At 44.0% G+C, this 25,542-nt stretch overlaps 3 protein-coding genes and 1 long non-coding RNA gene across 6 annotated transcripts; 2 read left to right on the top strand and 2 right to left on the bottom strand.

The window, feature by feature from the left end:
- Positions 1-898: 898 nt before the first annotated feature.
- LOC142992125 (forkhead box protein P2-like) lies at positions 899-4,482 on the bottom strand. The gene is made up of 11 exons (XM_076142428.1): positions 4,358-4,482; positions 3,842-3,946; positions 3,645-3,732; positions 3,279-3,416; positions 2,707-2,884; positions 2,548-2,618; positions 2,257-2,358; positions 2,030-2,151; positions 1,884-1,953; positions 1,675-1,802; positions 899-1,589 (listed from the first exon to the last, which is right to left on the bottom strand). Exons 1-11 carry the CDS (start codon positions 4,480-4,482, stop codon positions 1,460-1,462), a joined length of 1,257 nt encoding a protein of 418 aa, XP_075998543.1. The 3' UTR covers positions 899-1,459.
- Positions 4,483-5,046: 564 nt separating this feature from the next.
- LOC142992127 (uncharacterized) lies at positions 5,047-8,689 on the bottom strand. The gene is made up of 4 exons (XR_012961017.1): positions 8,611-8,689; positions 7,768-7,939; positions 5,553-5,702; positions 5,047-5,128 (listed from the first exon to the last, which is right to left on the bottom strand). It is a non-coding gene; the product is annotated as an uncharacterized LOC142992127 (long non-coding RNA).
- A 2,506-nt stretch (positions 8,690-11,195) lies between these two features.
- Positions 11,196-16,467, top strand: ppp1r3ab (protein phosphatase 1, regulatory subunit 3Ab). The gene is given in 4 exon segments (XM_076141998.1): positions 11,196-12,049; positions 12,335-12,405; positions 12,495-12,592; positions 12,959-16,467. Coding segments are annotated over 4 exon segments (3,888 nt in total). The 3' UTR covers positions 15,824-16,467.
- Positions 16,468-19,187: 2,720 nt separating this feature from the next.
- Positions 19,188-25,252, top strand: samtor (S-adenosylmethionine sensor upstream of mTORC1). Of its 3 annotated transcripts, none has more exons than XM_076142348.1 (5): positions 19,188-19,439; positions 21,370-21,511; positions 21,630-21,752; positions 22,206-22,320; positions 22,769-25,252. In XM_076142348.1, the coding sequence occupies exons 1-5, from the start codon at positions 19,280-19,282 to the stop codon at positions 23,399-23,401; spliced, it is 1,173 nt and encodes a 390-aa protein (XP_075998463.1). In that variant the 5' UTR covers positions 19,188-19,279; the 3' UTR covers positions 23,402-25,252. The 3 variants fall into 3 exon arrangements, with proteins under 3 accessions (XP_075998463.1, XP_075998464.1, XP_075998466.1); XM_076142349.1 differs by lacking the exon at positions 19,188-19,439 and adding an exon at positions 19,460-19,758; XM_076142351.1 differs by lacking the exon at positions 19,188-19,439 and adding an exon at positions 19,790-21,184.
- The last annotated feature ends 290 nt before the right edge of the window (positions 25,253-25,542 follow it).

Raw genomic sequence — 25,542 nt, 5'->3', positions numbered from 1 at the left:
GAGAGAGAGAGAGAGACTCCCATGGCAGCTCTGGACCTTCATGCTCTCCACACTCAACTTTGGGCATTGACTGTAGCATGTGTGTGTGTGTGTGTGTGTGTGTGTGTGTGTGTGTGTGTGTGTCTGTGTGTGTGTGTGTGTATGAGCCCGGCCTCTTCTCTTGACTTAAGCGTCGTCAACAGTGCCGTGTTGACATCAGGTTGACTCGCCCGCCTCACTGTCAGCATTTGCCACATCAAAGCGACAATATAAGTGCGAGCGCTGACGTCGTCTCTAACTCTCAGTCAGTAAACACACCGCCGCGGAGAGGCAATCAGCAAATATCATCTAATGGGCTGACAGCATATCAAAGGAAGAGAGAGAGAGAAACAGAAAACCCCAAAGCAAAGCAGTTACAAGCCGAGACGATTACTGACATTAATCAAAACAGGAGCGGAGGAGCTGAAAGCTGCAAATCTGAGGCCTTTGTTCTGTGTTTTGGAGAGAAATATCATCTTCGCACCATCGTCTTCATCAGCGGATGAGAGGCTGTGACACGCCTGGGACTGTTTACTCGTGAAATGTATGAGTATTTTAGTACTTTTCATGACGTTTTAGCAAATGAGACAACAAAACAAACCAAACTTAGCTTCCTTCATTTGAATGTGCATTTCTTTTTTATGTCCTCTGCTTTTATTATGTTCTCCATTGTTCTTTTCTTCTTCTTTTTTTCAACTTTTTAACATTTGTTAGAATATGAATGACACTAAAGACCATAAGCAAAGATCTTGAGTCACACACATGTAAACACTTAACAATCACATAAATTAGAAAATGAAATTGAAATGAATTACTAATTGTTAAAAAAGTGTTAATCAGAGGTGAAGACGTTTCCATAGATTTAATAACACACGGCGGACACACACTTACACATTTTAATAAATACAAAGTAGCATATGTGCTCTCCATAGATGCACTCAAACCCCTAAAAAAAAACTGAAACGTTGCTTTCAGTGGAAAAGCAGCAGCGTATACGTCACACACAGAGAAACACGTCTAAGAATATCATTTAGGGGGAATAAATATGGATTGATTCCACCATAAGGAGCTGAGTCGACAAACGCACAACCCAGCCTGCTGCTCCTCTAACATGGCCTCCACCTCACCACAACACAGGAACACAACAACTTTACTCCATCTTCTATCATTTAAGCTTCAAATACTAGTTCAGCTAATTTCAGGACAAATTTAAAGTCCATAAATAAAAACTTAACTGTATTAAGAAGGCAAGATTAGGAACCAAAATTTGCAAATGACTCTTATTACTTACTCAAATGATTATTATTGATATAAGATGAATTCAGAGTCTAGAATCTAAACTCTACAAATTCAACAATGTGCCTTTTGTGTCCTTACATCCCTGAATGTTCTAACAAAGGAGCAAACACATTTCTTCTTTCCCCTTTCCACTGTCAGGGGGTCATTCAAGGTCAAACCACCTCTCCTCTTTGATTTTAGTCACGTCGTGCTGCAGACCGGCCGGCCCCTTCGTCATCACAGGCTCGTCTCTGCTCAGGATGTCCCCCTCCTCTTCTTTGCAGTGAAAAGACCTGAGAGAGGTGAAAAGCAGAAGCGCTTCAATCGTCCAAGTTCCTCACAGAGTTCTCGTCGAGTTAAAGACGAAACAGAACTCACTGGTGGGGGCGTGGGGAGGATTCGGGGTCACTTTGGCAGCCGCTGTTCAAGTCCAACACCCTGCCGTCCTGGATTTGACCCCTTGAGTTTCTATTTATATATTCTCTCGACGCTTCAGCCAGTGCTGCCTGCAAAGATCAGTCCGGTATTAAATATCGACTTCGGCGTTAACTAGACGGAAATGGAGCGACGACACTCAAACCTCTCACCTGTAAGCTGGAGTTCACAGCTGCACCATGCTTGATGTTGAAGGACACGTTCCTCATCAGCGTTGAAGTCCTGAAGAACGACAATTGACAATTTATAGACACGTTTTAAGGTCCATTACGGGTACAAATCTGTTTTTCTACCTTACCCCGTCATCTTCTGCGATCTCCTCCTCTGGTATTCCCCTTCGTCCACCGTCCACACTGCACCTTTCACGTTCTCCACTCTCACGAAGCACTTGTGCAGGCTCAGGTTGTGGCGCACGGCGTTCTTGATCCAGAGAAAATCGGTTTGAGGGGAGATAACAGAACACATGCTTCACAAATCAAGTATGACCTATACATAAACAACGCTAATGAAGCCCAGGAGCGATACCTTCCAGGTGGCAGCGTTGCGTCTGAAATAGGCGAAGGTCTGAGTGAACCAGTTGTATATCTCGTTGAGTGTGAGCTGCATGTCTGACGCTTCCATTATAGCCTGGTGATTGAAGAGGAAACAAAAGTGGTTACGCTTAAAGGGATCATTTAAAATCACGCTGAGGAAAGAAAAGAGGATACAACTTTTCCTGTAAATTGTAACTTATGGCTTCATCCGTTCGTTCCCTTTATACACACACGTGTAAACACTGTCAATTGTTTCAGTTCCAATTTAATTTATCTGCCGTACCTGTCTGATCAGAATTGCATAGGTAAAAGGTGGCCGGATTTCAGAGTTCCTGTAGAGCTCCAACCCATTTTCTGAAAGGAAATAAAACAAAGTGAGTGGAAACTGGAAGCGAAAAGTACATATTGCAAATAATGCTCACGATTACACCATTTGTCCTACCAGAGGACAGAGTGTAGGCAAAGGGTTGATGATATTGTCTCATGGCCCCAGCACCTGATGTGTGAGTGGGCAGGTCTTCCTCCTCATACTCCGCTGCGGATGCGCCGTTGATGTGGAGCAGAGGCGGAGGCGAACCCTGCGGGGTCAGCGAGGGCAGCGGACCCGGTCCTGAGTCGAACTGAGACGATCCAAGTCAACAAAAGGGGCACAGGGAAGGAAAGACAGAGGGGGGGGGAGAGAGCAGACGAGAGGGGGAGATATGCAACTGAGTGTAACAGAGCAATTTGATTCGCCCCTTCAGAGGTGATTCCACTAATATCGCAAGTTGAAGGAAGCCAATTATTGTTAATTATAGGGTGAAATTGTTTGGTGAGTGTTGTGATTATGGTGCAATATTTGCAAGATTAACAAATGATTAACTTTACTCTTATGAGAGCATGTCTGCAGTCAAAAACACACAGGCAGCCATCAAGAGCCAACAACTGGCCAAAGAAAAAAGGCCTCAGAATGGAAACTTATAAGCAGAAATGGCCCAAAAAAGAAAATAGAGCATTCTGCATAGAGTTATCTACCTGTAGGCCTTGTTGGTCAGGGGTCTTATCACACTGCAGAAACTGAACGTTAGAAGGCGCAGAGAACGACTGAGTGCCGCCAAACGGCAGGTGCAGGTGAGCCATCATGGCCCGCAGACGCTCTCGTTCTTTACAGAGCTGTCAGAGGAGAGGAAGAGAGAGGAAAATCAGGAGATACGTAGGTATTGCTTTAGGTTCTCACTCGAAAAGATAGGAAACAATTTTGATAAAACTGTTTCCAAGTTGTTTGTTGTTGTGTTACTTTTGTGACATTGTTGCTATCTCAACAGAACACACACACACACACACACACACACACACACACACACACACACACACACACACACACACACAAACCACGTCTACCTGAAGCTCCAGCTGCTGCACCACCTGCATCTGGACTCTGCACTGAGCTGTGTTTCTGTCATCCAGTGTGTGCTCGCTGTTTATGTGCCTGGTAAAACAAATAGCATCATGATATCATCGGAAAATATGGAAACAGGTTATGCAATATCGACGCAGCGTCATGAGAAAGTGCCTACAGTGGCACCGTTAAAGCTTACCTGATGAACTGGCTGAAGGTCTCACACACCGACTCGCACCCGGGCCAGTTACACACACCGTGGCCGTAGAGAACTTGCATGGCAGCCAAATCTACTTTACCGGCACTGGATGATGGAGAAAGAAGCAAAAACGTACAGACAACTTGAAGAAAACAAGGGAGAAATAAGTAAATGAAAAGTTGGATATGAAGTTGTTTTTCTTTCCTCCCAGGTAACAAAAACAAATAGAGCGAGGCGGCTGGGGCACTGGAAAATAAATGGAAACCTATTTACTCTTTGATTTGGCGACATGTATCTGTATAAACTTCTCCTCTGGTGTCATTCAGAACGCAGAGCAAACAAACAGAACAAGATATATCATCCTGAGGGATAATTACAAGCAAAGCAAACATCTCCCCACCCTACAGCCGGAGGAGAAAGTGTCTTACACATGACAACTCTTTGATGCTTACAAAGAGGCAACTAGTCCACACACACATGTTTACAACGCGGAACAAGATAGGGATCATGCCGTACCATTCTGCCCGGCGAGGAGGGGGAGACTGGGGGTCATCCGTCTGTCTGCGTGTGACTTTTGTGTCCAGGTTCAACTTTGAAGCATTTTTGTCTTCAGTGGCTCCGTCTGTCACTTCCCTCCACATGTGCTGCATCTCTGCCGAGCTGAAACAACCTAAGGAACACAGCACAATGTCAACGCTCGGGCTACTTTATTGTATTATTATTCATTCGTTCAACTAAAATGTGTATCAGCTTGATCACGTCCTGAAGGAGTGACTATACCTTTGTGGGGGCCAGCGGAGGCCAGGATCTGTCTCTTCATCATGAGAAGGTGCTGCTGCTGCTGCTGCTGCTGCTGGAGCTCCAGGAGCTGCTGGAACATCACATGCTGAGAAGTTATCTGAAGGGAGAAGCAATAGAAGGGATTTTATGATTTAGTGATATAGCTCTTTATGTTCCCGCTGTAGAAGGCTGAGCGAACACAGGCTGAGGAAGGTGGATGCCAACTCGCTCCCTCTCTTGACCCCTGACCTTTGACTCAGGGTTTTTTGTCATGGTGTGACTTCTTTCCAACAGTGACAGACGTTGGAGGAAATTGTAAGATTGGTACTGGCCGCAACTCCACACAAACAAACCACAAGCAAACAAACTCTCGCTGTTCCCCCCTAATATCAAAGTTTAGGTTTGTTAGTTGGAGCCACATACCTCTTTGAATTTGTTCTTGTGCTGCTGCTGAAGCAGATTCATGGGGAGCTGCTGGTACTGCTTCTTGTAAAACTCTTTCAGATGCTGCTGGAGAAATGGTAATGGTCAGTTATTATAATTGTTTATAGAAAAATCACGTAAAAGCTGTGACAACAATAGAGGCATATTTAATACCAAACCAAGGCAGGAAAGGAAAGGAAGGAGAAGCGCTGGACGGCGTTATTCTATGATCAAATCATCATTCAATGTCTCAAAGGAAATTACTAAGAGACAACAAAGAGGAAACAACAGAAGATGATCTAGAATACAGCAGGTCAGCCCTGATCCATTAAAAGGATCAAGTCCACTAAGATGTTATGAACTGGACAAGGACATAGACCACAGTGGTTAAACCTCAGGGGGTCAACTCAAAGACCCATGATGAGGATGATGATGATGTGTTCAGGGTTACTGTGCAGTAGCAGGTTGATCACCAGGATCTCTAACAGTGCTGGTATTGCAGTATTACCTGCTGTTGTAGAAGAGCTTGTTGCTGTTGTTGGAGCAGATCCTGCAGCTGATTGGGGGACAGAAGCTTTTGCATGTGCTGAGGGGCCATCATGGCCAGGAGGAGCTGCAGCAAAGAACAGGAAAGATGAGACGAAGGAGGAAGACTTCACTGCACATGCAGGAAAAAGGAGGAAGAGTGAATGAGAGTGAAGGGATGTGTCAGGTGTTAAACAGTAATCACCATCGGAGGGGGAAACCTTCCAATCCAATTACAAAACAATGCTATCAACCTTTTGTGAACATCATCAGGCTAGATTGTGTCATTGACCCTAAATGAGATGGGAGATAGGCTGACCGGTTAATTAGCAACACAATTACATGCCTGTTGTGACGCCTAATAGAAGTGTATGGGTATTAATAAATAGAAACACTCACAGAATAATAACTGATCTGCGCTGACAAATAACTCAGCGCTCGTCTCCTCTGTCGTTCAAACGGAGGCTGGAACAATTGCCATGACTGCATTAAGGAACAACTAACAAATGCAGCATAATGTATGACAAATACTACTAAAGAAATGTGACTGTGCTGTTTATTGATTCATTTGTTTATTTTAAAATTAATCGTCTGTTAAACTTAGATATGACATAATCCTGTTTATGAATATCTATTATATCTGCTTTATCCATTCTACAATGTCTCCCATATGTTTGATATACAGTATATAAAGGATCGATATCACTCAGTGTCAGGCGTCAGTGATCAATCAATCAAATTTTATATGGGAAGCACTATTTAGAGACATTTGATTGATCAGAATAAATATATGACCTGGACCAGCCATTAAAATGAAATGAAATGAAATGCAATAAAATAAAATAAAATAAAATAAAATAAAATAAAATAAAATAAAATAAAATAAAATAAAATAAAATAAAATAAAATGTGGCAAGCAATATTTTTTGGGATATGATTAAGAAATGCAATTTTCTTGTAAATAATACAAAACATAATTGTACAAATGCCAGGATAAAAATGCAGTAAAAATGTAAAACTAATAAATAAATCAATAAAATGTAAAAATGTAAAACTGAACAATACAACATAAGACGGTAACAGGAAGAAGTGTCTTACTCCGGATGACTTGATGTTATTCTGCATATAGGTTTCAGTGGAACATTGGTGTGTGTGTGCTGCAGTAATATACACTGAATCTTAGCTTCTGACAGGGTGTAATGTAATGAAAGAAGAAGCACATCAGGGAAGTCATTCTCATCGACACGGGCCTTTGAGGTAATGTCACCACCATTTCCACGATATTGATCAGCCAGAACGCGAAAACAGCAAGAGATGGGACTTTGGGCTGCCGTCCCTTTGTCATGAGGGGATTCTTACACCTGGATGTGTTCTCACTTCTTGCTTGTAAGAAAGCTTCTGGTTGGGCATTCAGCTCACCTCATTATCATGATTTTCAAAAGTACTAGGTCACTATTCACGACTGTGGGTTGGGATGCCACGCTCAGAAAAGAAGCGCATTACCGACGTGGAATTAAGAGAGGAAATCAGTCCTTGTCGTGATTGGTGTTCTTTTGTGGTATTTGTAGAGAGTGTGGGGCTAAAAAGATCTTCAGTATAGGAAGACTGGAATCACACTGTGGCATCCAAGCAAGAATGCTACAGTGGCACCGTGACAGTCCCACTAATCATTCTAGAAAGTGAAAATGACAAAAAAGGAACACGCTGGAAAATGAATGTCACACCTTCACTGCACTATATAGATTCCTCGCTACGACGGGGCTGTTTCAAATATTCACTTTCCTAATATCAGGTGTTAGATAAAGCTGAATAAAGAAACAGAACAGACAAAGGGGAAGCGTTCCTTAGCTGGGTTGTTTCAATGATCTCACAGATTAAGACCCCCGGGGAAGAATTGCGAGAGGCGACTGTAAAATTATGCACCATGCTTATTTGACTTTCACTTGCATCTGTTTGGCGTCAACCTGCAAAGTCCTGTTTGTCAACTCTCATATGAAACACCTGCCACCTTCAACGGAGCTGCAGGCTCTGGGTTCGCCATCCTGTCAGAGGAAGTCCAATGTGGATTTGACGTGGATTTCAAAATGTGTTTTGCCTAATACTGCTCTATTTCTCCACATGTGAAGTGGAGGGGGAGACGGAGGAAGAAGAGAAGGATGAGGGGGAGTGCGAGGAGGAGGATGAAGATGAAGATATACCTGTTTACAGTGGAGACTCTGCCAGGTTTCGGTGCTCACTCCGCTGCAGGAGTCCCCATTAGCTCCTCTCTCCCCTGCACTGTTGTCTGAGCGAGTGAGGAGGCTGCTGGCTGGGCTTTGACGGGCTGCTGCTGCTGGACTGAGAGGAGACTCAGGCATCACAGCTCCAATCCTGTCACAACACAGACAAACTAAAAAGGACGTCACACTCAAAAGCGCCCTAATGGATCAGAACTGCTGCTAATTACAGTACTTTGAAGCAAAAACACGACAAGTCACTAAGAAAATTAACATACGTTAGTTGAAAGTAATTCTTCTACACAAGTAAATGAAGAATGAAAGACCACAAACCTAAACAAATGAGAATTTACAGCAAGACAGATTGCATAAAATGAGAACATTCCTTGTTTTGTAGGTGGAAAATGTTTTAGATGTGAGTGCAAATGCAAAATAAAATGTTAAAGCATAGTAAACTAATTAAAACATTGCTAAAAATAAACACCATGTGCTCCAAAATGTAAGCACAGGTGGACATGTTCAGTTGTCACACACATTACTTTTATATTCTACGAAATCTACAATTAGAGAAATATTGTCTGAGTGCATCCATAAATTTATACACAAAAAGTGAATAAAGAGAATAAAGGATCCTACAAATACTGATAAGAACTGATAAGAATGAAGTTACAACCCATTGCATCTTAACCTAAACCACAAATATAAGTTTCTATTAACTTTGCCAAAACAACAGAAGAAGAACGTTGAGTATAATCCGACCAGGTTGTCATAACAGAGACCCGTCCTTCTTTCTTTGTGGCAGGATAGTGAAGTAAACCTACGTACCGTTTAGGTGAGCAGTGAAAAGAGAGAGAGAGCAGCCAGGCAGCGTTGATGGCTCCAAGTCATGCAGTTTGGAGTGAGGATGAGAGAGGAGTGATGGAGTTGTGTGTGTGTGTGTACCTGAGGAGGAGGAGTCACACTGTCACACACTAAATCAGGCAGGAGAGGAGCAGTTGGTTACAGGAAAAGTTAACAAACCAGCAACACATTGAGATCGATTACATTTGTTTGGATAATATTGATGTAAAACTAATCTATCTATCTATCTATCTATCTATCTATCTATCTATCTATCTATCTATCTATCTATCTATCTATCTATCTATCCAACTGAAAATGTGAGAGCCCTGCAGCTTGTGTACAGTGTCATTATCATAACAGGTATTTAATGTAGTTCCTGTTTGAATGTGTTATCAGTACTATGAATAAACAAATACAAATGTTTGTAATTTGGGCTGTTAATGTAGGTTACCCTCAGGTAGAGGAGACAAACAGAACCTGAAATGACTCACCAGCTCACTTTCGTCGTTCCTTTCCTTTTCTTTCCTTTCCTTTCCTTTCCTTTCCTTTCCTTTCCTTTTCTTATCTTTTTCTTTTCTCAACAAATCACTCACTGCCCGTCGCTGGGTTTATCATTCATTGTCATTTATTGTTCAAAAACGTAGAATGCAGCTACATGATGAGCAGAGATGAACAGACTGATCAGGTAAACGCATCCAAACCCTGAATAAGATCTTTAATCCTTGTTTTGCTGTCAAGTCATGGTGTAAGAAAACAAAAACATGGCACAAATATGTAAATCAAATAATTATAGTGTCCTAATGATGAAGCTAAAAGGCTGCTGCCTTTTTAAAGGACAGATCTTATAGCTTCGAGAGCAATTAAGGATTCAATTGAAGCTTTTGTTACCAAGGTAACGTTCTGCCACCTACTGGATTATTATTTACCTGCCATTCACTCTGTATGAAGAGCGAAACTGTTTAACATTCAGAACAAAGCACAGCAGCAACATGTACACATGGTTCAGAGGTGATATAAGCAGTTGACTTTACAGGGCAGTGGTTTTATTAGCTGAGTGACGAAAGGAGACATACACCAGCAGCCAGGCAAGCTGAGAGGTGAATGCTGCACTGGTGATGTCATGAAACCGCCGTCATATGACTCTGTCATGCCTCTTGGGTCATCCGTGTCCCAGCCGTGCAGTCTGCGTGTCAGGGTTTGACTGCCGTGTCCTCTCCTAGTCACAGACCTGTTAGGAAAGTCAGGAAAGCAGCAGCGTCTCATCCAGTTGGAGGTCTCTGTCCAGTCCAAACACCAAGGCTGTTGCTGCTGCTGGGCTTCAGTCCAGTCCACAGAACTCATCTGATACCTCCTTGGTTCCTGCAGAGGGCACAGTGGATCCACCCAGCCCACAGGCCCGGGTCTGCTCTCCATCCAGGCCAGGCACCCCACCATCCTGTCGTACCGCTCCCTCTCTCTCTCCCTCCTCCCCCTGGCTTTCCTGTACTGCCTGAAGTTCCCCTGCTGGAAGTCTTTCAGGTGTGCTTGGTGAACGCCCCAGTAATGGCCCCTGCCATCCTCACAGCGACTCACCTTCACAAAACAGTCGTTCACCGACAAGTTGTGGCGGACGCTGTTCCTCCACCCGGGGCCCCGGCTCCTAAGATAGGGAAACTGCTCCTCCATGGCTCTGTATATGGAGGACAGGTTGAGTTTCTGGAGAGGTGAGGATAGGAGGACTTTGGCAATCAGGGCAATGTAGGACAGGGAGGGTTTGGAGAAGGTCTGCATGTCCTTGGAGGAGGTACAGTCGGAGGAGCTTATGTCATCTGGAGGAACAACTGGTTCCGTGTCGACGTTCTCTCCCACAGTGATCATTTCCCTGCTGCTCCCTTCTCTCTGAGACTCATCGGCGTGGGAAGCTTCCTTTGCGCGCTGCCTTGTTCTTCCTTGCTCTCCATTCATTGTGTTTGTATTGTATCTCAAGATGTGTATCGATGTTATCCTGGCAATAAAGTTAATGTCAAATTCCACATGCTCTGAAAAATATCCTGAGGAAACATCTGATGAGTTTGTCTGACCTCCACAAGTTCCTTATATACGGCTCCCGTCTCCATCAGGGGAGGGCCTATAGTTCTTCCCTTTAACACACAACAGTCTTACTCACTGCTTAAAAAATGTGTTTTATTTGCTCAGTAAGATTAACCGTTTGGGTTCTTTCCTGGGCCGGACATGCCACTGATGTAAGCCAAACAATGGAGAACAGTAGAAATAAAAGTGTAAACTGTATAATTCTGGTAAATACAGATAATTCCTGATATGTTCTTGATAGTAAAAGAAAAGGCTTTTGTCGATCGGTATTTTTTGCATACTTGTATTATTGAGTTTTCACTGCTATTCTGATAAGTTATCAGCATTGCACCATGAAAAAGTCCATAATTGGTTAGTTGAAGAGCTTCTGGAGCTTTTGCTAAGTGTCTGAGTCTGTTACTCAGACCTAAGGATGACATTTCCTCCTCCCGAGCGCAGAGGAGTGTACATAGTTTAAGTCCCTTCAGGCCTATTTATAGTGTTGGCCCTTTGCAACAATGTCATCTGTAACTGGACTCCATCTGTTAAGCCCGAGCATGTTGAATGTCATTTGCCAGAAGCAGACGCACTGCAGTTCCCGCTGACTCACTTGCAGCTCCATGGAGTTCGTGGTAGAACCAAGACCTTCTGGTGCCTACAACCTTTTAGGTTTGCCAGGCCTCAACTTTGTGGACATGGATGAGGAAGAGGGTGAGGTTGTGTTCAGCATCAGGCCCAAATCTTCTCCTCGCCCTCGAAGAAGAAGCTCCGATGAGGACTCTGATTCTGAACCGCTACCATGCGACTCAAGGAGAGTGTCCTTTGCCGACGCCAAAGGCCTAAGCTTGGTCCAGGTTAAGGAGTTTGGCACATGGGACAACCCCAAGCTGCCAGGATGCGAGTCCATTGAGAGTGAGGGGAAAGACGCAGAGAAATACTTCTTATCTCCTCTATTCTGTCTTCCAATGTCTTCAGGAGAGCTGATCAGAAGAGTCCAGGAGCAGAAAGTGGAGCTGGAGACTATCGAGTTACTTCCAGGGACGACGATACTGAAAGGACTGATCCGTGTTCTGAACATCTCCTTCACCAAGGCCGTATACATCCGAACAAGTTTAGATTGTTGGTCCAGCCACTTTGACCTGCTGGCACAATACGTCCCTGGTTCCACTGATGGAACGACGGACTCTTTCTCCTTCAAGCTCATCCTCACGCCCCTGATCGGGGAGCAAGGGGGCAGAGTGGACTTCTGCTTGCGCTACGAGACTCCTGGAGGAACTTTCTGGGCCAATAACAACAACAAGAACTACGTGCTGGTCTACCACAAGAAAGAGAAACAGGCGGTCAAGAAGAAAAGCTGTCTGAAGACCGTCAGGTGAGGACGATGCAAGATAGTTGACTTATTTGTATGAACATTTTCATTGCAGTCTGTGTGAGCTTTAACTCATGTTAGCAGCTTCGCCTCTGACCTATAATTATGTAACTGTAATTACTATATTTATACAATTACATAACGATCTTACTAATCAACATTTACCTCCATTATAGAGGAGGTACAAACAAATCTTCATCTAATATTGTTCTCTCTCAAACTGTATTTACATATTGAATTACTACTATTATTAACTTACTAATTATTAACATTTTCATTATTTCACAGTCAGAACTTCCCTGATTTTAAAAACATTACATCGCCACAAACACCACCATCACAGGAGAGCGTATCCACAGGTGAGCGTTTCATTTCCTGATTCGGTGAAGTATAACATGGCCTCACAGCTGCGAGTTCAGAAGGAAAACGCCATTTTTCTTTTGCTCAGGTGCGTCAAAAGGAGGCGAGGAGGTGAAATGTTTGGAGGCCCAGCAGCTTCCTGAAAGTCAGCCAGGAGCTTCAGAGGAAGATGGAGAGCAGATGGTGGTGACTACAAAACTCCAATAATGCAAATCCAACACCTAAAGTCTTCTTGAATTCTTCTTAAAGATGCAAATGCTGAGTTTAGGATGAAATGTGGGATTTTTTATATGGTAATTTAAGCCAATGTGAGAGAAAGGAGAGACTCTGTGGAGACCTGTGGAGCACTTGGAGGATCACATGACAGTATAACATGCTGGACTTCAGTGCTGTTTGCATTTATTCACCATCTCCTGTTTTGTGGTGTATGCAGTCTTCTACTAACCATATCCTTTGCTATTCTATAAAAAATACAACTAATAATACAATAATAGAGTGCATAGCTATTGTCGAGTAAGCAGAAATTAATCTATCTCTGTTGTTGACGGACAGATCGAGAATAAAAGGAACTGCACTCGAAGAAATCGCCGAAAGTCAGCACGGATGGCACACCTGAAGGACGCCTTCAGTCAAAGACGAGGGGCGGAGAATGATGGCGAAAGTGACGTGTCCCCTCCAGAATCAGATGCACATGCAGCGCAGGAAGAACCCCCCGTGGAAACACACTCCAATATACAATCACAGGCTTCTGACGGCGTTTCTGAAGCTTTGGCAACATGCAACAAAGCCTCTGTTGATGTCCGGTGTGTGTCGCCAGAACATGGCAGCACCTCCAACACCCAGCCAGAGAAACCTGAGAGCATCAATGAGGCTGAATCAGACTCATTAACACGGTGGAAACCTGTCACAGATATCCCAGACAGCGCTTTGCATTCAAACTGGCCAGCTTCTGGAAAACACGATGACGTCAACGAGCCTCCAAATGCCGAGGAGGGTGAACAGAAGCAAGATATGAGCTGTGCCAGCAACCCTGCAGGTGAAGCAGATGGCAAGGCATCTTTAGCAGAAAACACTAATGGGCCTGTTTGTCAGGCCAAGAGCGTCATGTTTGGAAATGTGTTGGCTCCACTGTATCGTGACGTGTTTTGCAGAGTGGGAAGTGAAAATCAGAGTTCATGTGATTGGGGAAATCCAATATGTCACGGAGCGAATGTTGACAACTTGTCACCAACTCCAACTTATCGCCCCCCTCAAAGCAGAGCAGCTGTCTCCACTGATTCGCCGGATGGTAGCGGCAACCTTGACAAAGTACAAGCAAGTGTGATTGAGATAAAAACATCAGATGTTTCTGGGACTCGTCCTCTTGCCGAACAAGCAGAGACAAGTTGCCATGAGGAGGAGAATCCTATTCAGAGCTGCTCAGAAATGCAGCGTGAGCCAGCTGAGGTTCAAATATCTGACCCAAAACTGTCAAATGCACAAAACAGTCCTGACCTCCTCCCAGCAGGAGTAAAAGCACGACTCCAGACTGTAAACACTGCAAACCCTGATCTGTTGATGCCAAATGTCCCCCAAGAGACTGAAGATCTCCAAGTGGAAACTACAGAAGACATTTTGACCCTTGACCTCCAAAAGCAAACCCGGGAGGGACAGTCGATGCTTTCACAGAGCGTGAACGTGCATGTTAGCGATGACACGGACCATCTGACCAGTTTGGGAGCAAGTGAGTGTGTAGATGTGTCAAACAGAGACGATGCAGCTCCAAAAGGAACTGAGAATGTCTGTGTGTGTTGTTTGGAGGAAGCGTCTCCCAATGAGACAACAACAGACACGTCTCTGAAAGAAACAAACGACATGCAGGACAGAATTAAAGTGATGGACAATGAGTGTGGAGAAGAAGCAAACCATGAATCTGTAACAAATGTGTCAACAAGTAACAATCACACAAACATCGACACGTTTGTAGAGTTGAAAGTTGACGCTGCTCCAAAGGATGAAGATGATCTTGTTTCGGAAAAGGTTACATTTCTTGAAATGCAAGACATTGTCCCAACACAGGAGGATTCTGTGGAGGACAGAAACTGGGAGATGATGGTTGAAGATGAGGAAATTAACATATTTACACCGGAAGACGAGATAAGTGATATTGTAGTGGTGGAGACCGATGACGGAGACCTGATGGAACAGCAGCTGGAGGGAGCAGCCTTAGAAATGGAAGAGGAAAAGGAGACATTGGAAGGAGAGATGATTGATGAGATCAATGGTGCCAAGGAGGAGGAGGAGATGGCTCAAGATTCCGTAGGGACAGAGAACACCGAGAAGACAGACGAGGAAGAGACGCTGGAGGTTGCAGACAGGAAAGAGAGGGAAGATGAGGAGAAGAAATCCGATGATGTCGGCATGATGGACACCAAGTTAACACCAGAGGAGAAAATCGTGGAGGACATTGACACTGAAGAAGAGGAAGAGGTTAAGGAGATCAGAATTCAAAACACAGAGATTTGTGAAGAGGAGGATATATGCACAGAAGAAGAAATGGAGATAGGATCAGATGAGGAAGATGAAATGGGTGCAGAGTTGTTGGATCACATGAAACCAGAGGAGGAAAACATGGAAGAGGAGAGTTCAGATGAAGAAGAGATGGTAGCTGATGAAGCAGGAGAGGCTAAGATTACAGACAAAGATGAAGTGAGAGATTCTGAGGAGCGATTTGGTGATTTATCTGCTCTGGTGAGCCATGTGCAAGGAGGCAGTGACGAGAGCAGAACCGGATATACAGGTAGAGGACAAAACGAAAGTCATCTTCACACAGAAGAGGAGGATGAGAGCTGCAAGGATGTTACATGTGACCCATCAGAACCTGAGGACAACTCCAGCCTAGCAGAGGGAGGCTCCTGTATTTTGACAGACGACTCTGACAGCGACCACGACACAGAGTCTCTGTCAGATGACGAGGTGGAGCTGTACATGCACTGCCTGAGGGCCGTACAGGGGCCCGCAAGGGATCGGAGCAAAGACGCAGCTTGCAGTGTTTCCAAACGTCCCTCTGCAGGCAGAGGCAAAGTGCTTTCTGCTCGAATGCCTTCCATCAGCGAGTCTCTGGACGAGGAGCAGCAGCACCCCGGGGGCATTCAGGTGAATCACCAAGATGCGGAGAAAGTAGATTTCCAGTACTTAGCTGCAGAAAGTGGACAGGAGAACATCAACAGAAACATGTCATGGTGGAAAGAGACATTTTCTTGTAGCAGTATCTCAAAAACTATTTTATACGCCTCTGTGTTGGTGGTGTTTTTAGTTGTAGCGTACAATTACGATTTTCTGGCCTGCTTTGGTCTCTATTTGCTGTCTTTGGTGTGGCTCTGCTGTCATGGAGACAAGCAGCCTGTTAAAAACAACAACAGAATCAGTACAAATTAAAACGATGATCAATAAGATATCCAGGAAGGTCGTTAGAATCCAGTGAGGAGTTTGATTTGAGCAAAGATTTTGCCTAAAGACGGATTTATCAATGGCTAAAAATAATAATCAATAATGATCTAAATTGAATCAATACTGTATGACAGTGAAGCATAGTGGGCATTTCTCTATCTAAGAAAATATTAAACATATCAGAATAAAAGTGTAATATTCTCTTCAGGAGGATGCAAACGTGTGCACTGGAGTCTCATGACTCAGACTTGAATTGGACTTGAGTGATTATTTGTCTGCCTGCCTGTCTGCCTGTTTGTCTGTCTGTCTGTCTGTCTGTCTGTCTGTCTGTCTGTCTGTCTGTCTCAAACTGACTCCCCTCCTCCTCTGTAAGCTTGATATTTCTGCGCTTTCAGGAATAACAGAATTAACGCATAAAGCAGGTGTATAGTTTTACAATACATCTTTATTTTCTGCATAATGTTCTTGTTGTTAACTCTGTTGTTAGAGTACCAACCAACTCTCTTTGTGACTCACCGTACCTGTAACTATGTGACTCAGCAAACAAAGATGTGGACCACTGCTCACCCTGCACCGCTCTAGAGAGCTTTAATAATGCGTCACGCTGTTTGTATTGATACACCTAAAAAACACAGATGAATGTGTGTGTAATTATATTTGTATGAAATTAATAAACTGCATTGTTGGCTGTTTACTTATCTGTAATTATTTGTATTCAAAGTCATCAACAACATCGAAGCAACACTGATAAACAATGAGATCGTACCGTCACATTGTATAGTTCGGTTGGAACAAGGTGACATCACTTTTACCTTCTCTTTCCCGTAAGCGGTCATTTGTTTCGGCCTGTATTAGATGTCCATGTCTGTGGAAGGAAGCATGTATTGTATGTCACAGGTGCTATGTTATGTCAGAGATGTGGGGTCATACCCTGAAACTCAGCGTGAACACAGAAACCGGATTCTAATCAGACAGTTTGGATTGTTATTTGTGTTTCTGGGGTGTTGAAATGTTTTTATCTCCGGCTGCATTCTGATTTAAACCCAGTATCCAGTTATCAGTGTTAAAATATGTTTGGCATCAACCTGAACAACACGAGTATTAACCCATAAAACATTCCATTTCATATTGTTTAGATGCCATAGTCAAGTTTTTCAACGTGCATGCCGCATCCAGGAAATTAATATTTACCCAAGAACAAACGCAGGCTGCTGGAAGAGAATAAAAGGAAATTCTTTGTGGGGATTATTCTGACAGAGGCCAAATCTTGTTCTCTCCTTCATTCCTTGTCTTCGCCTGGGAAAGAAAGGCAGGATTCTTTCCAAAATGAAGCCGGTTCCAAATAAAGGACAGACCTTGAGCCAAGTTCACGTGCGTTTCTGACATGGACCAATAAATCGGACTAAGCTGATGCTTTTCTGACACTTTGCAATGCAATGCCTGCCTGAAGCTGTTCCCTCTCACACAACACTGAGTAAGCCGGTTGAACCATGTCACTATAGCTATAATTTACAGATCCTCCACTGTAAACTTCGGCCTTTGACATACTTTGAGCTGAACACAGCTGCATGGGGTGGACTCTCCAGGGGGACTTGAGGATTTCAGGGAATAGCTCTGTGAGGATTAAGAGTCTTTGTAGCTAAATGAACATGAGCACAAAGAGAAGCATGACAGCATTTAACAGAATTACAGTTCGGTCCGTGCATCCTTAGCTGTTCCGTTTGCTGTTATAGCCTTCAGGAAAATGGGGTTGATCTCCAAAAATGTACTTTAATATCCTTTGTTGAGATGCTGGAGCTTAAGTCCAGCCAGCAGAAGTCATTAAAAGTGAACCCATTCAGGTAGTGGGCCTGGAGTGAAAGTTATGGATATTGACTTGCTGACTTTGTTACAGCTTATTTTGGCCACATATCACCACAGTATGCTGGACAAAACTCACACCTGTCAGACTGAATGTTCAAATTGAGACCACAATGGCTGCTGGAGACTTTGTAATCATGCTGTCATCAGGTCTTCATCTGCCTCTTCAATCTGGACTTTTCACACTTGAATGTGTTTGTGTTGCCTTGACAGCACAAGTGTATACAAGAAAGGCTTGAAGTAAAGTGTTTTGTTTGTGAAAATAGGGAAAATCCAGATACAACCCATCATAGTGGTGGTGCATGGACTCAAGACTTTCATATATTCCTATTAGTTTGAATGAAAAAAGCAATAATAAATTCTCAAATTTGCGGTGACCTATCATCCAAACGCTTAAATGCTCCTGACAGCAATATGAGAGATTAAAATGAACTAAGGCCTGGTATGACGATGCTCCATAATATCAACCATCACTGTCACCGTGTAATTAGATAGATCATATTCTAGAATGACACCTACTTTAGTAACGGCACCGAAGTGCCTCAGGAAATATTTCTGCTACAGTATATAAACAGCACAGTCACCATCATGTGCTACGTGTTATTTTTAGGAGAGGGGATCATCTTGCTCTGACAGAGGATTTATTTAAAATTATACTGTGTAACTCATGTCTGAATTTCAAACCTTTAAATTCCACTCCTACAGTATTGCAGAAACATTGTACCAGTGTGTCTCAAATTTCTGGTTAGGTTGCTATAAAGAACAATTCAAGTGTTTTTGGAAATATAATTATTTTCTGAATGGTAGATGATCTGACCAAAAGGTGTAGCTAAGTGCTGAATTATATTCTTACATATACATATATAATTAACTGTGTAATTTATTTATTGCTTAATCATCACCTGCCATCTCTTAGCAGCATAAATAAAGTAAATGACTGATTTTTGTCGAAGTTGCAATGCGTTGACGTTATTGGCGTCTCTTTTAAGTTGTGGGGTTTACGAGGTGCAGCTAACGCGTCACGATGCTCACTCGTTATTGGACGCTGCGCTGTCAATTATGTGGCACGTTAGTCAAAGACAGCCAATCAGCACACGTATTGCTGCTTGGTGGGGTCGTTGCTCAGGTTCATGTTGTACTTTATGAGCAAGTCTTATTGGGATTTATAGTGCAAGTCGATTACTTAAATAAACATAGATGTAGATATGTTTTGATTCCCTACAATAAAATAGCAATGGAGCACGATTTACAGTTTTATTGTGGTGTAACTTCGATTAAAAATGCAAAAATAATCATATGACACATTTAAAATTTACAGCAAATAAAGCGTTGGCATAGGTAGCGCTCTTGCGATAACTTTTTGAGTATATGTATTACAGAGTGCACATGAACGCCCCGCAACACGCCCAGCACGCTTCAATGTGGAGATTGGACGCTGCACTGTCAGTTCCGAAGCACGTTTGTCAAAGACAACCAATCAGCGTGCGTGATGTTGGCCGGTGAGTCCGGCACACCGGTGGGACTGCAGCTGGGGAAAGGGGAAGCAGCAGCACCAGTAGCAGCAGGAGTAACGGCGGCGCTGCTATGGACCACATAGACAATGCCGAGACAGGGGAGACGGAAAACATGCTGGAGACGTTTTACATGCCGATTCCACATCAATCGCCGTGTAAGGTTGAGCAGGACAAGCTGTCAGGACTCGTCAAAAACGTTCACCGAAAACTGCGCAGGAAATACCGAGAGGGTAAGCAGCTCCAGCGGGCCCCGGAGAGGCTAACGGCGGCTCTCCGCTCGGTAACATGGCCTGTTTATACAACGACGGCTCACGTAGCAAGCATAAACCAGTTATTTTTGCTGAACGCGACTTTTCGAAGCTCGCGCAGTGTTTTAGCCTGGTAGCCGTGGAGGCACAGCGGAGGGTAAAATACGCCCGCAAGGCCCCGAGAGCTCAGGCTGATACCGCTGCTGTCTGCAAAGTTCAGGACGGTGTCGCGAACATGAGGAGCCAATGTTTGGACAACCCAGATTGTACGACAAACAACACGTACAGGGAGAGGGAGAAGGTTACTGTTTTCATGCACTAACGATAGGTCTGCCAAAACAGCTTTATATAAGAACTGACGCCAAAGTCCAGCTGTAGGTCAGGGATCATTGATTCTGGTGTTCCATAGGTAATATGGTGAACATGTATAGTGGACTAAACCAGGTGATTGCCTAATAGGAGCAGATGCAAATCTACCTCAGCCATTTCTATACGCATTAAGCTATAAACATTGTCCACTATGCCTCTAAATCTAGAGGCATAGTGATGGTTTGATGAAATGATCCTGAAGTGAAGGATCATAAAGATTATGTTGTTTGAGGAATGAATCTGATGAATCTGTGTCTTCACTCTGCACAGCTGAGTCAGCTAAATGCAAATGATACAAAATGGGAAGTCTGGAAAAACCCTCCAGTTTACAGAAACACCAGCTGCTTCTGAAGACACTGATGTTTGACATATTGGAGGAGGAACAATAGCTCAACTTTAGAAACACTAAAAACATCTGTTGGGCAATTCTGATATAACTCATCTCCTGCTCACCAAGTTGCTGTTTACTAGATGGTTATTCTGCTCTATTCTTCATTGAAAGGGTTAAAGCAGGTGTCAAATGACCAAAAGTGTCCAAGCAGACTAAAGACTAAAGGCTGTTGATGTTGTTTTGGCTCTGGTTGCCTGCGGCCTGGATGCTTTGCTCCCGTTAAGCCGATCTGGTTTGTTTAATTTGAGAAGAAAAAAAATGTCTTTGACCATTTGGCTGTGCTCAAATCCCAAAGTAAACAGCAGGAAGAGAACGATCACCATGGGGCAAAGTAAAACAAGTTTCCCCTCAGCTGAGAGGTATTTCTGTGATATTCCTGAAATCAATCCTGCACTGGAGCAAATCTGGTGAAGACTTTTCTTATCTTCAACTGCTGTAAATTCTTCTATTAATTGTGCAAACTTTGCCCTCCTCCAGTTTATCTTTGATCAGAACCCCATACTCGTGATTTTACTGTATGTATTGTAAAAACTGACCAATGTCTGAACACAGCGGATCACAGGGTTTGAGCTTAACCGGTGCATAGACGCGTTCCAGCTGGCAGACTTTGCGGTTGGTTAATAAGTAAAGCGTGATCTGGTAGGCTTTGGCAGTGCTGTTGTTTACCAGCGCGCTCCTCTTGTTGTCCTCATCCTGTTTCTGCATATCTGATATAGTGTTTTTCCCCGTGGTCATGGGATTTCTCCCTTATCAGCAGAGTATGCTTATGCTGCAGCCTGTAAACGTCTGGGAGACTGCGAAGACGAGCTGAGGGGGGATTTTGAGCCGGCATTATTATTGGTGTTACTGCGAAGAGGCTGTTTCAGGTTGAGTCTCTTCAGGTCGCTGTCAGTGGCAGAGAAGGAGGATCGTGTAGAGAAGCGGCAGATGTTCTTAGCTTTGGACGCTGGATTACCAATATTACCGAGTAGGTTCAGAAGGTTTGCTGCTTGTGGCTTGTTTGTCTGATCAGATGGAAGCCTCTTCAGAAGGTCAGCCGCGGCGTGCTAAAGTTCACTCTGCACGCCTTTTTGCATAAATGTAAAGCAACAATTTGTCTTTTCCGACTTTGACATGTGTGTTTACTCACTGTGTTCGTTGGTGACGTCATAGTGGGCGACTTCGACAAGATCTGGCGGGAGCACTGCGAGGACGAGCAGACGCTGAGCGAGTACGCCCTCGCCATGAAGAACCTGGCCGACAGCCACTGGGCCAAGAACTGCGAGGGGGAGGGACGCATCGAGTGGTGTCGCAGGTACGGCGGCGGCGAGGCCTGACTCATCTAAACCCCGCAGGAGGTGCTTTGGTGACAGGGGCGACGTCACTTTCCACAGGGGTGACGCGACTAATGATGTCACTCCTCTTCCCCACAGCGTCTGTCAGGAGTATTTTCTGGACGGCGGGATGAAAAGGATGTTGGAGAAAGATGAGAAGAGCGCCCGGCTGGGTCTGACTGCAGCGCCTGTCACGGCTCAACCATACAGCTCCATGCCAGGGTAGGTTCAGCAAGAGCCACTTCTTCTTTTCGCCTTAAACTTTGTCACGCTGCAAGAGGAAGCAAATGTGAAAAAGAGTTGTTTACGACCATATTAATATACTTCTAATCCAATTCCATTCTGAGCTGCATTCTTCACCACATTCACAGACTTGCCTCAATAAAAACTCATCTGACCACAACTCATTTTAATAGTTGTGTTGAATAAGTGTTTTTTACAACGCTACAAGCCTAATAGCGGCCCCTAGAGGCCGCGGCAGTCATTACACACAATCCAGACGTGCTGGGCAAAACAAACGACATGTTGTTGCCATTTTGACAACAGGATGGCAGTAAAGAACAAGTCAATTCATTAATTTCTTTTCATTCAAAATGGTTCTGGCAAATGCAAGTTGATATTTGAGGATGACTAATGGAGGAAAAATCTAAAGCTTTTCCTGTGTTTGTGTTGCAGTTCATTGTCTCAGATGGGGAAAATGCGCCTGCTGGATGTGGGGAGCTGCTTCAACCCTTTCCTGAAGTTTGATGAATTCCTCACAGTCGGTATCGACATAGTGCCTGCAGTCCAGGTATGTGTTGGGTTTCCTTGTCGAGACGTGCTTGAAAGCCTCGATTTGCATGAATAAACAGCATGTTGTTTTTCTGCCTGGTAGCTAGAGGGCCTCTTCATTGAGCAGTAATGACTCGGGCTGTGTGTGTGTGTGTGTGTGTGTGTGTGTGTGTGTGTGTGTGTGTGTGTGTGTGTGTGTGTGTGTGTGTGTGTGTGTGTGTGTGTGTGTGTGTGTGTGTGTGTGTGTGTGTGTGTGTGTGTGTGTGTGTGTGTGTGTGTGTGTGTGTGTGTGTGTGTGTGTGTGTGTGTGTGTGTGTGTGTGTGTGTGTGGGCGGGCGGGCGGGCCCTGTGAATCACTTTGGCAGACAGAAGTGTTTGAAGTGTTGATTAAATTCTGCACCTGCAAGTGGAGGAAATGAAGACGAGAGCAAATTCATGCAGATTTCTTCTATTTCCGTCTCCTTCAGAGTGTGTACAAGTGTGACTTCCTCAACCTTCAGCTCCAGCAGCCTCTGGAGCTGGCGGGCGACGCAGTCGACGCCTTCCTCCGCCAACTCCACAACCCCATCGACACTCTGCCTGCCCAGCTCTTCCACGTGGTGGTCTTCTCCCTGCTCCTCTCCTACTTCCCCTCACCTTACCAGCGCTGGATCTGCTGCAAGAAAGCCCATGAGCTGCTGGAGCTGCACGGCCTGCTCCTCATCATCACACCCGACTCCTCCCACCAGAACCGCCACGCCCTCATGATGCGCAGCTGGCGCATCGCGGTGGAGTCGCTGGGCTTCAAGCGCTACAAGTACATCAAGTATTCCCACATGCATCTCATCGCCTTCCGCAAGGTGTCTCTGGCTACCACCAGCGACCTGGTGTCTCGCAACTACCCCGAAATGCTCTACATCCCTCAGGACTTCCACTCCTACGAGGAAGAGGACTGCGCCGACATGCCGTCGCACGCGCGCTCCGACTGCGAGGACGACCAAATGGCTTGGGGCTTCACCGAACTACCCGACACACCCTACGATTCCGATTCCGGGGAGAGTCAGGGCAGCTCGTTGCCTTGCTTCCACGAGCTGGAGGACCCGATCCTGCTCCAGAGCTAGACTCCCCCTCCTCCTCCTCTGTTTCCTCTCTGTAACCGTCACCATCCCTTCAACTGCTGCCAAATCTAACCTGCTGCATTCTTCTTCTCCTGCTCCACCTCCTTAAAGATAATGCTGTTTGCACAAAGTGAGAGAGAGAAGTTTACCGATATCAGTTATTTTCTCATATCAACTCGGATGACGGTACACACACACACGCACACACACACTCACACACAGAAGTACACAAACCGCACATACACACTAAGATGGATATATTTTGATATATAGTTAGTTTTTTTAAGAGTTGGAAAATGAATGCCCTGAAGATATTAAAATGTCCTCCTGCTTTACTTGCATCCCCACCAGCTCTCAATAATAAGTACACTGGTCTACGTTCTATACTCAGTCTCTATTTGAATAAGCTAGTATGGCAGGCTGCTTTGTACAAAAAGATAAAAGCCAAATACAACAACACAAGTAGTCTGACAACAATAGTTTTGATTGCACTGGAAAAGGCTGAGATGGAAGGACCGGTGCGCTTCTTTGCTTCTGTCGCAGTCAACGCAGCTCGACTTTGTGGCAAAACCAATTTACAATGTGCATTTAGTTTTTTTCTTCTCCAGAAATCTATATTCTCAGCAATCAGAACATTGGTGTCGTCCAGCGTAAAGTGTGGCAGTGCCATTTTAACTCGGCATTCTCTGACTGATTTGTGTAACTTTTACAAGAAAGTGGTATTTGTAGCATTTTAAACATTTTCAGAACCATATGCTAGATTAGAGTATTACGCGGTTTACTAATGTGAAACTGTAACTGTGTTGACTCATTGTGTAACAAAGGTACGAGTGTTCTTGATTATAGCGCTTTTTCCCCTTTCCTCCTCCTGTAGTCCCGACACTTATCAATAATCTGTAGTTACGCTTTAGAGTTCTAATAGTCGATTTGTTGTCAGATTTATCAAACGGACTTTCCTGCACCGGTGTCCTTCGAGACCATTTTGTATCTTTGATGTGAAAAAATATTCTGCCTCATTTCTTGTCTCCCTTCCCCCCCCTCCCATTTAAACCTGAGCTCTTCGAATAAGTCACCTTGATGGAGGTATTTGCACTTGTGTTATTGTCACGCAGGACTTCTGAAATGACAGATACATTTTTAGCAATAGGAAGTTAAGACCTAATCTGATATCGTAGCTTAAGAAGAAAGGTTTTTATCTATGGACACTACCGTATGAAACGAACGGACAAAAGCAACGCGTGGATGTGGTTCCGATTGTTTGGCGTGAACGAAGGTGCATATACTTCAATTTGCGTCGTGTTTATTGACCGTGGCGCTTTATCATCAATCCCCAGAGGGTGTCACAAATGTAATTATTTTCTTATGAGCGTTTTGTAACCAGTATGATAGGCCCATCGTGTATGTCTAATGTGCCTTCTTTGTTCACGTGTTTCATGCATATCTGAGCTTCTTAGCCAAATCAAACGTGCAGTTGTTCCTATCTCCTTTGCATACTAATAGATAAGAAATATTTGAAGGTACTGTCGGCATTTGTTGTTTTCCAGTTAACATCTTTCTGGTTATATCCGTTTATCAGACAGAAAATGTTTGCATTATAGTACACATTTGTAGTTCAAAGAGGCGTGTTGTGTGATAAATGAGTAGCTTCGTCTTCCAATGTTTCTGTTTTGGATTCATTTGCATGAGAATCATTATCGAGATTTTCAACAGTGCAGAACAACGTGTGCTTCTAGTATGGTTGTGTTTCTCTTTTATAAACGAATGTAAATGTAAGGAGTTTGTTTGGCGTGTTTGTGATTGTATTGTACCTTTTGAATTATTAAAATAATACTCTACCCGCTGCTTATACATTTAGACGCACTGTTGTCATTCATCGGCTTTAAAGGCTCGATCAGTGATTCACGTACCACCAGCTCAAAGAGGACGGACGCTGACTGACAGGACTTTAACCACAGTTATGCGTTCTGATGCTGTTAACATGAATAATGTAGCAACCTGTCTCGTGAATCTGAGTTACTGAATAACGCTGAATGATGCTGACTGAAAAATCTTGATCAGAAGGATCTCAAACATACAGCATTATTTATGAAGGTTAATCTGATTGAGACTAAATGACAATACAAAAGCAAGTACAGTGAAAGTGA

The sequence above is a fragment of the Genypterus blacodes genome, unplaced genomic scaffold (assembly GCF_046128005.1).
Source record: "Genypterus blacodes isolate CSIRO-AG114 ecotype Tasmania unplaced genomic scaffold, CSIRO-AGI_Gbla_v1 ptg000021l_1, whole genome shotgun sequence".
Taxonomy (NCBI): Eukaryota; Metazoa; Chordata; class Actinopteri; order Ophidiiformes; family Ophidiidae; genus Genypterus; species Genypterus blacodes.
The sequence above is the reverse complement of the archived record's forward strand: the minus strand, read 5'-3'. Positions and strand labels throughout refer to the sequence as shown.

Coding starts and splice junctions, on each gene's coding strand:
- LOC142992125 (XM_076142428.1), bottom strand. CDS start 4,482: ATGTGGAGGGAAGTGACAGACGGAGCCACTGAAGACAAAAATGCTTCA. Junction 3,947..4,357: donor CCTCCTCGCCGGGCAGAATG/GTACGGCATGAT, acceptor TCCATCATCCAG/TGCCGGTAAAGTAGATTTGG. Junction 3,733..3,841: donor ACCTTCAGCCAGTTCATCAG/GTAAGCTTTAAC, acceptor TTGTTTTACCAG/GCACATAAACAGCGAGCACA.
- samtor (XM_076142348.1), top strand. CDS start 19,280: ATGGACCACATAGACAATGCCGAGACAGGGGAGACGGAAAACATGCTG. Junction 19,440..21,369: donor GCGCAGGAAATACCGAGAGG/GTAAGCAGCTCC, acceptor GTGACGTCATAG/TGGGCGACTTCGACAAGATC. Junction 22,321..22,768: donor ACATAGTGCCTGCAGTCCAG/GTATGTGTTGGG, acceptor CGTCTCCTTCAG/AGTGTGTACAAGTGTGACTT.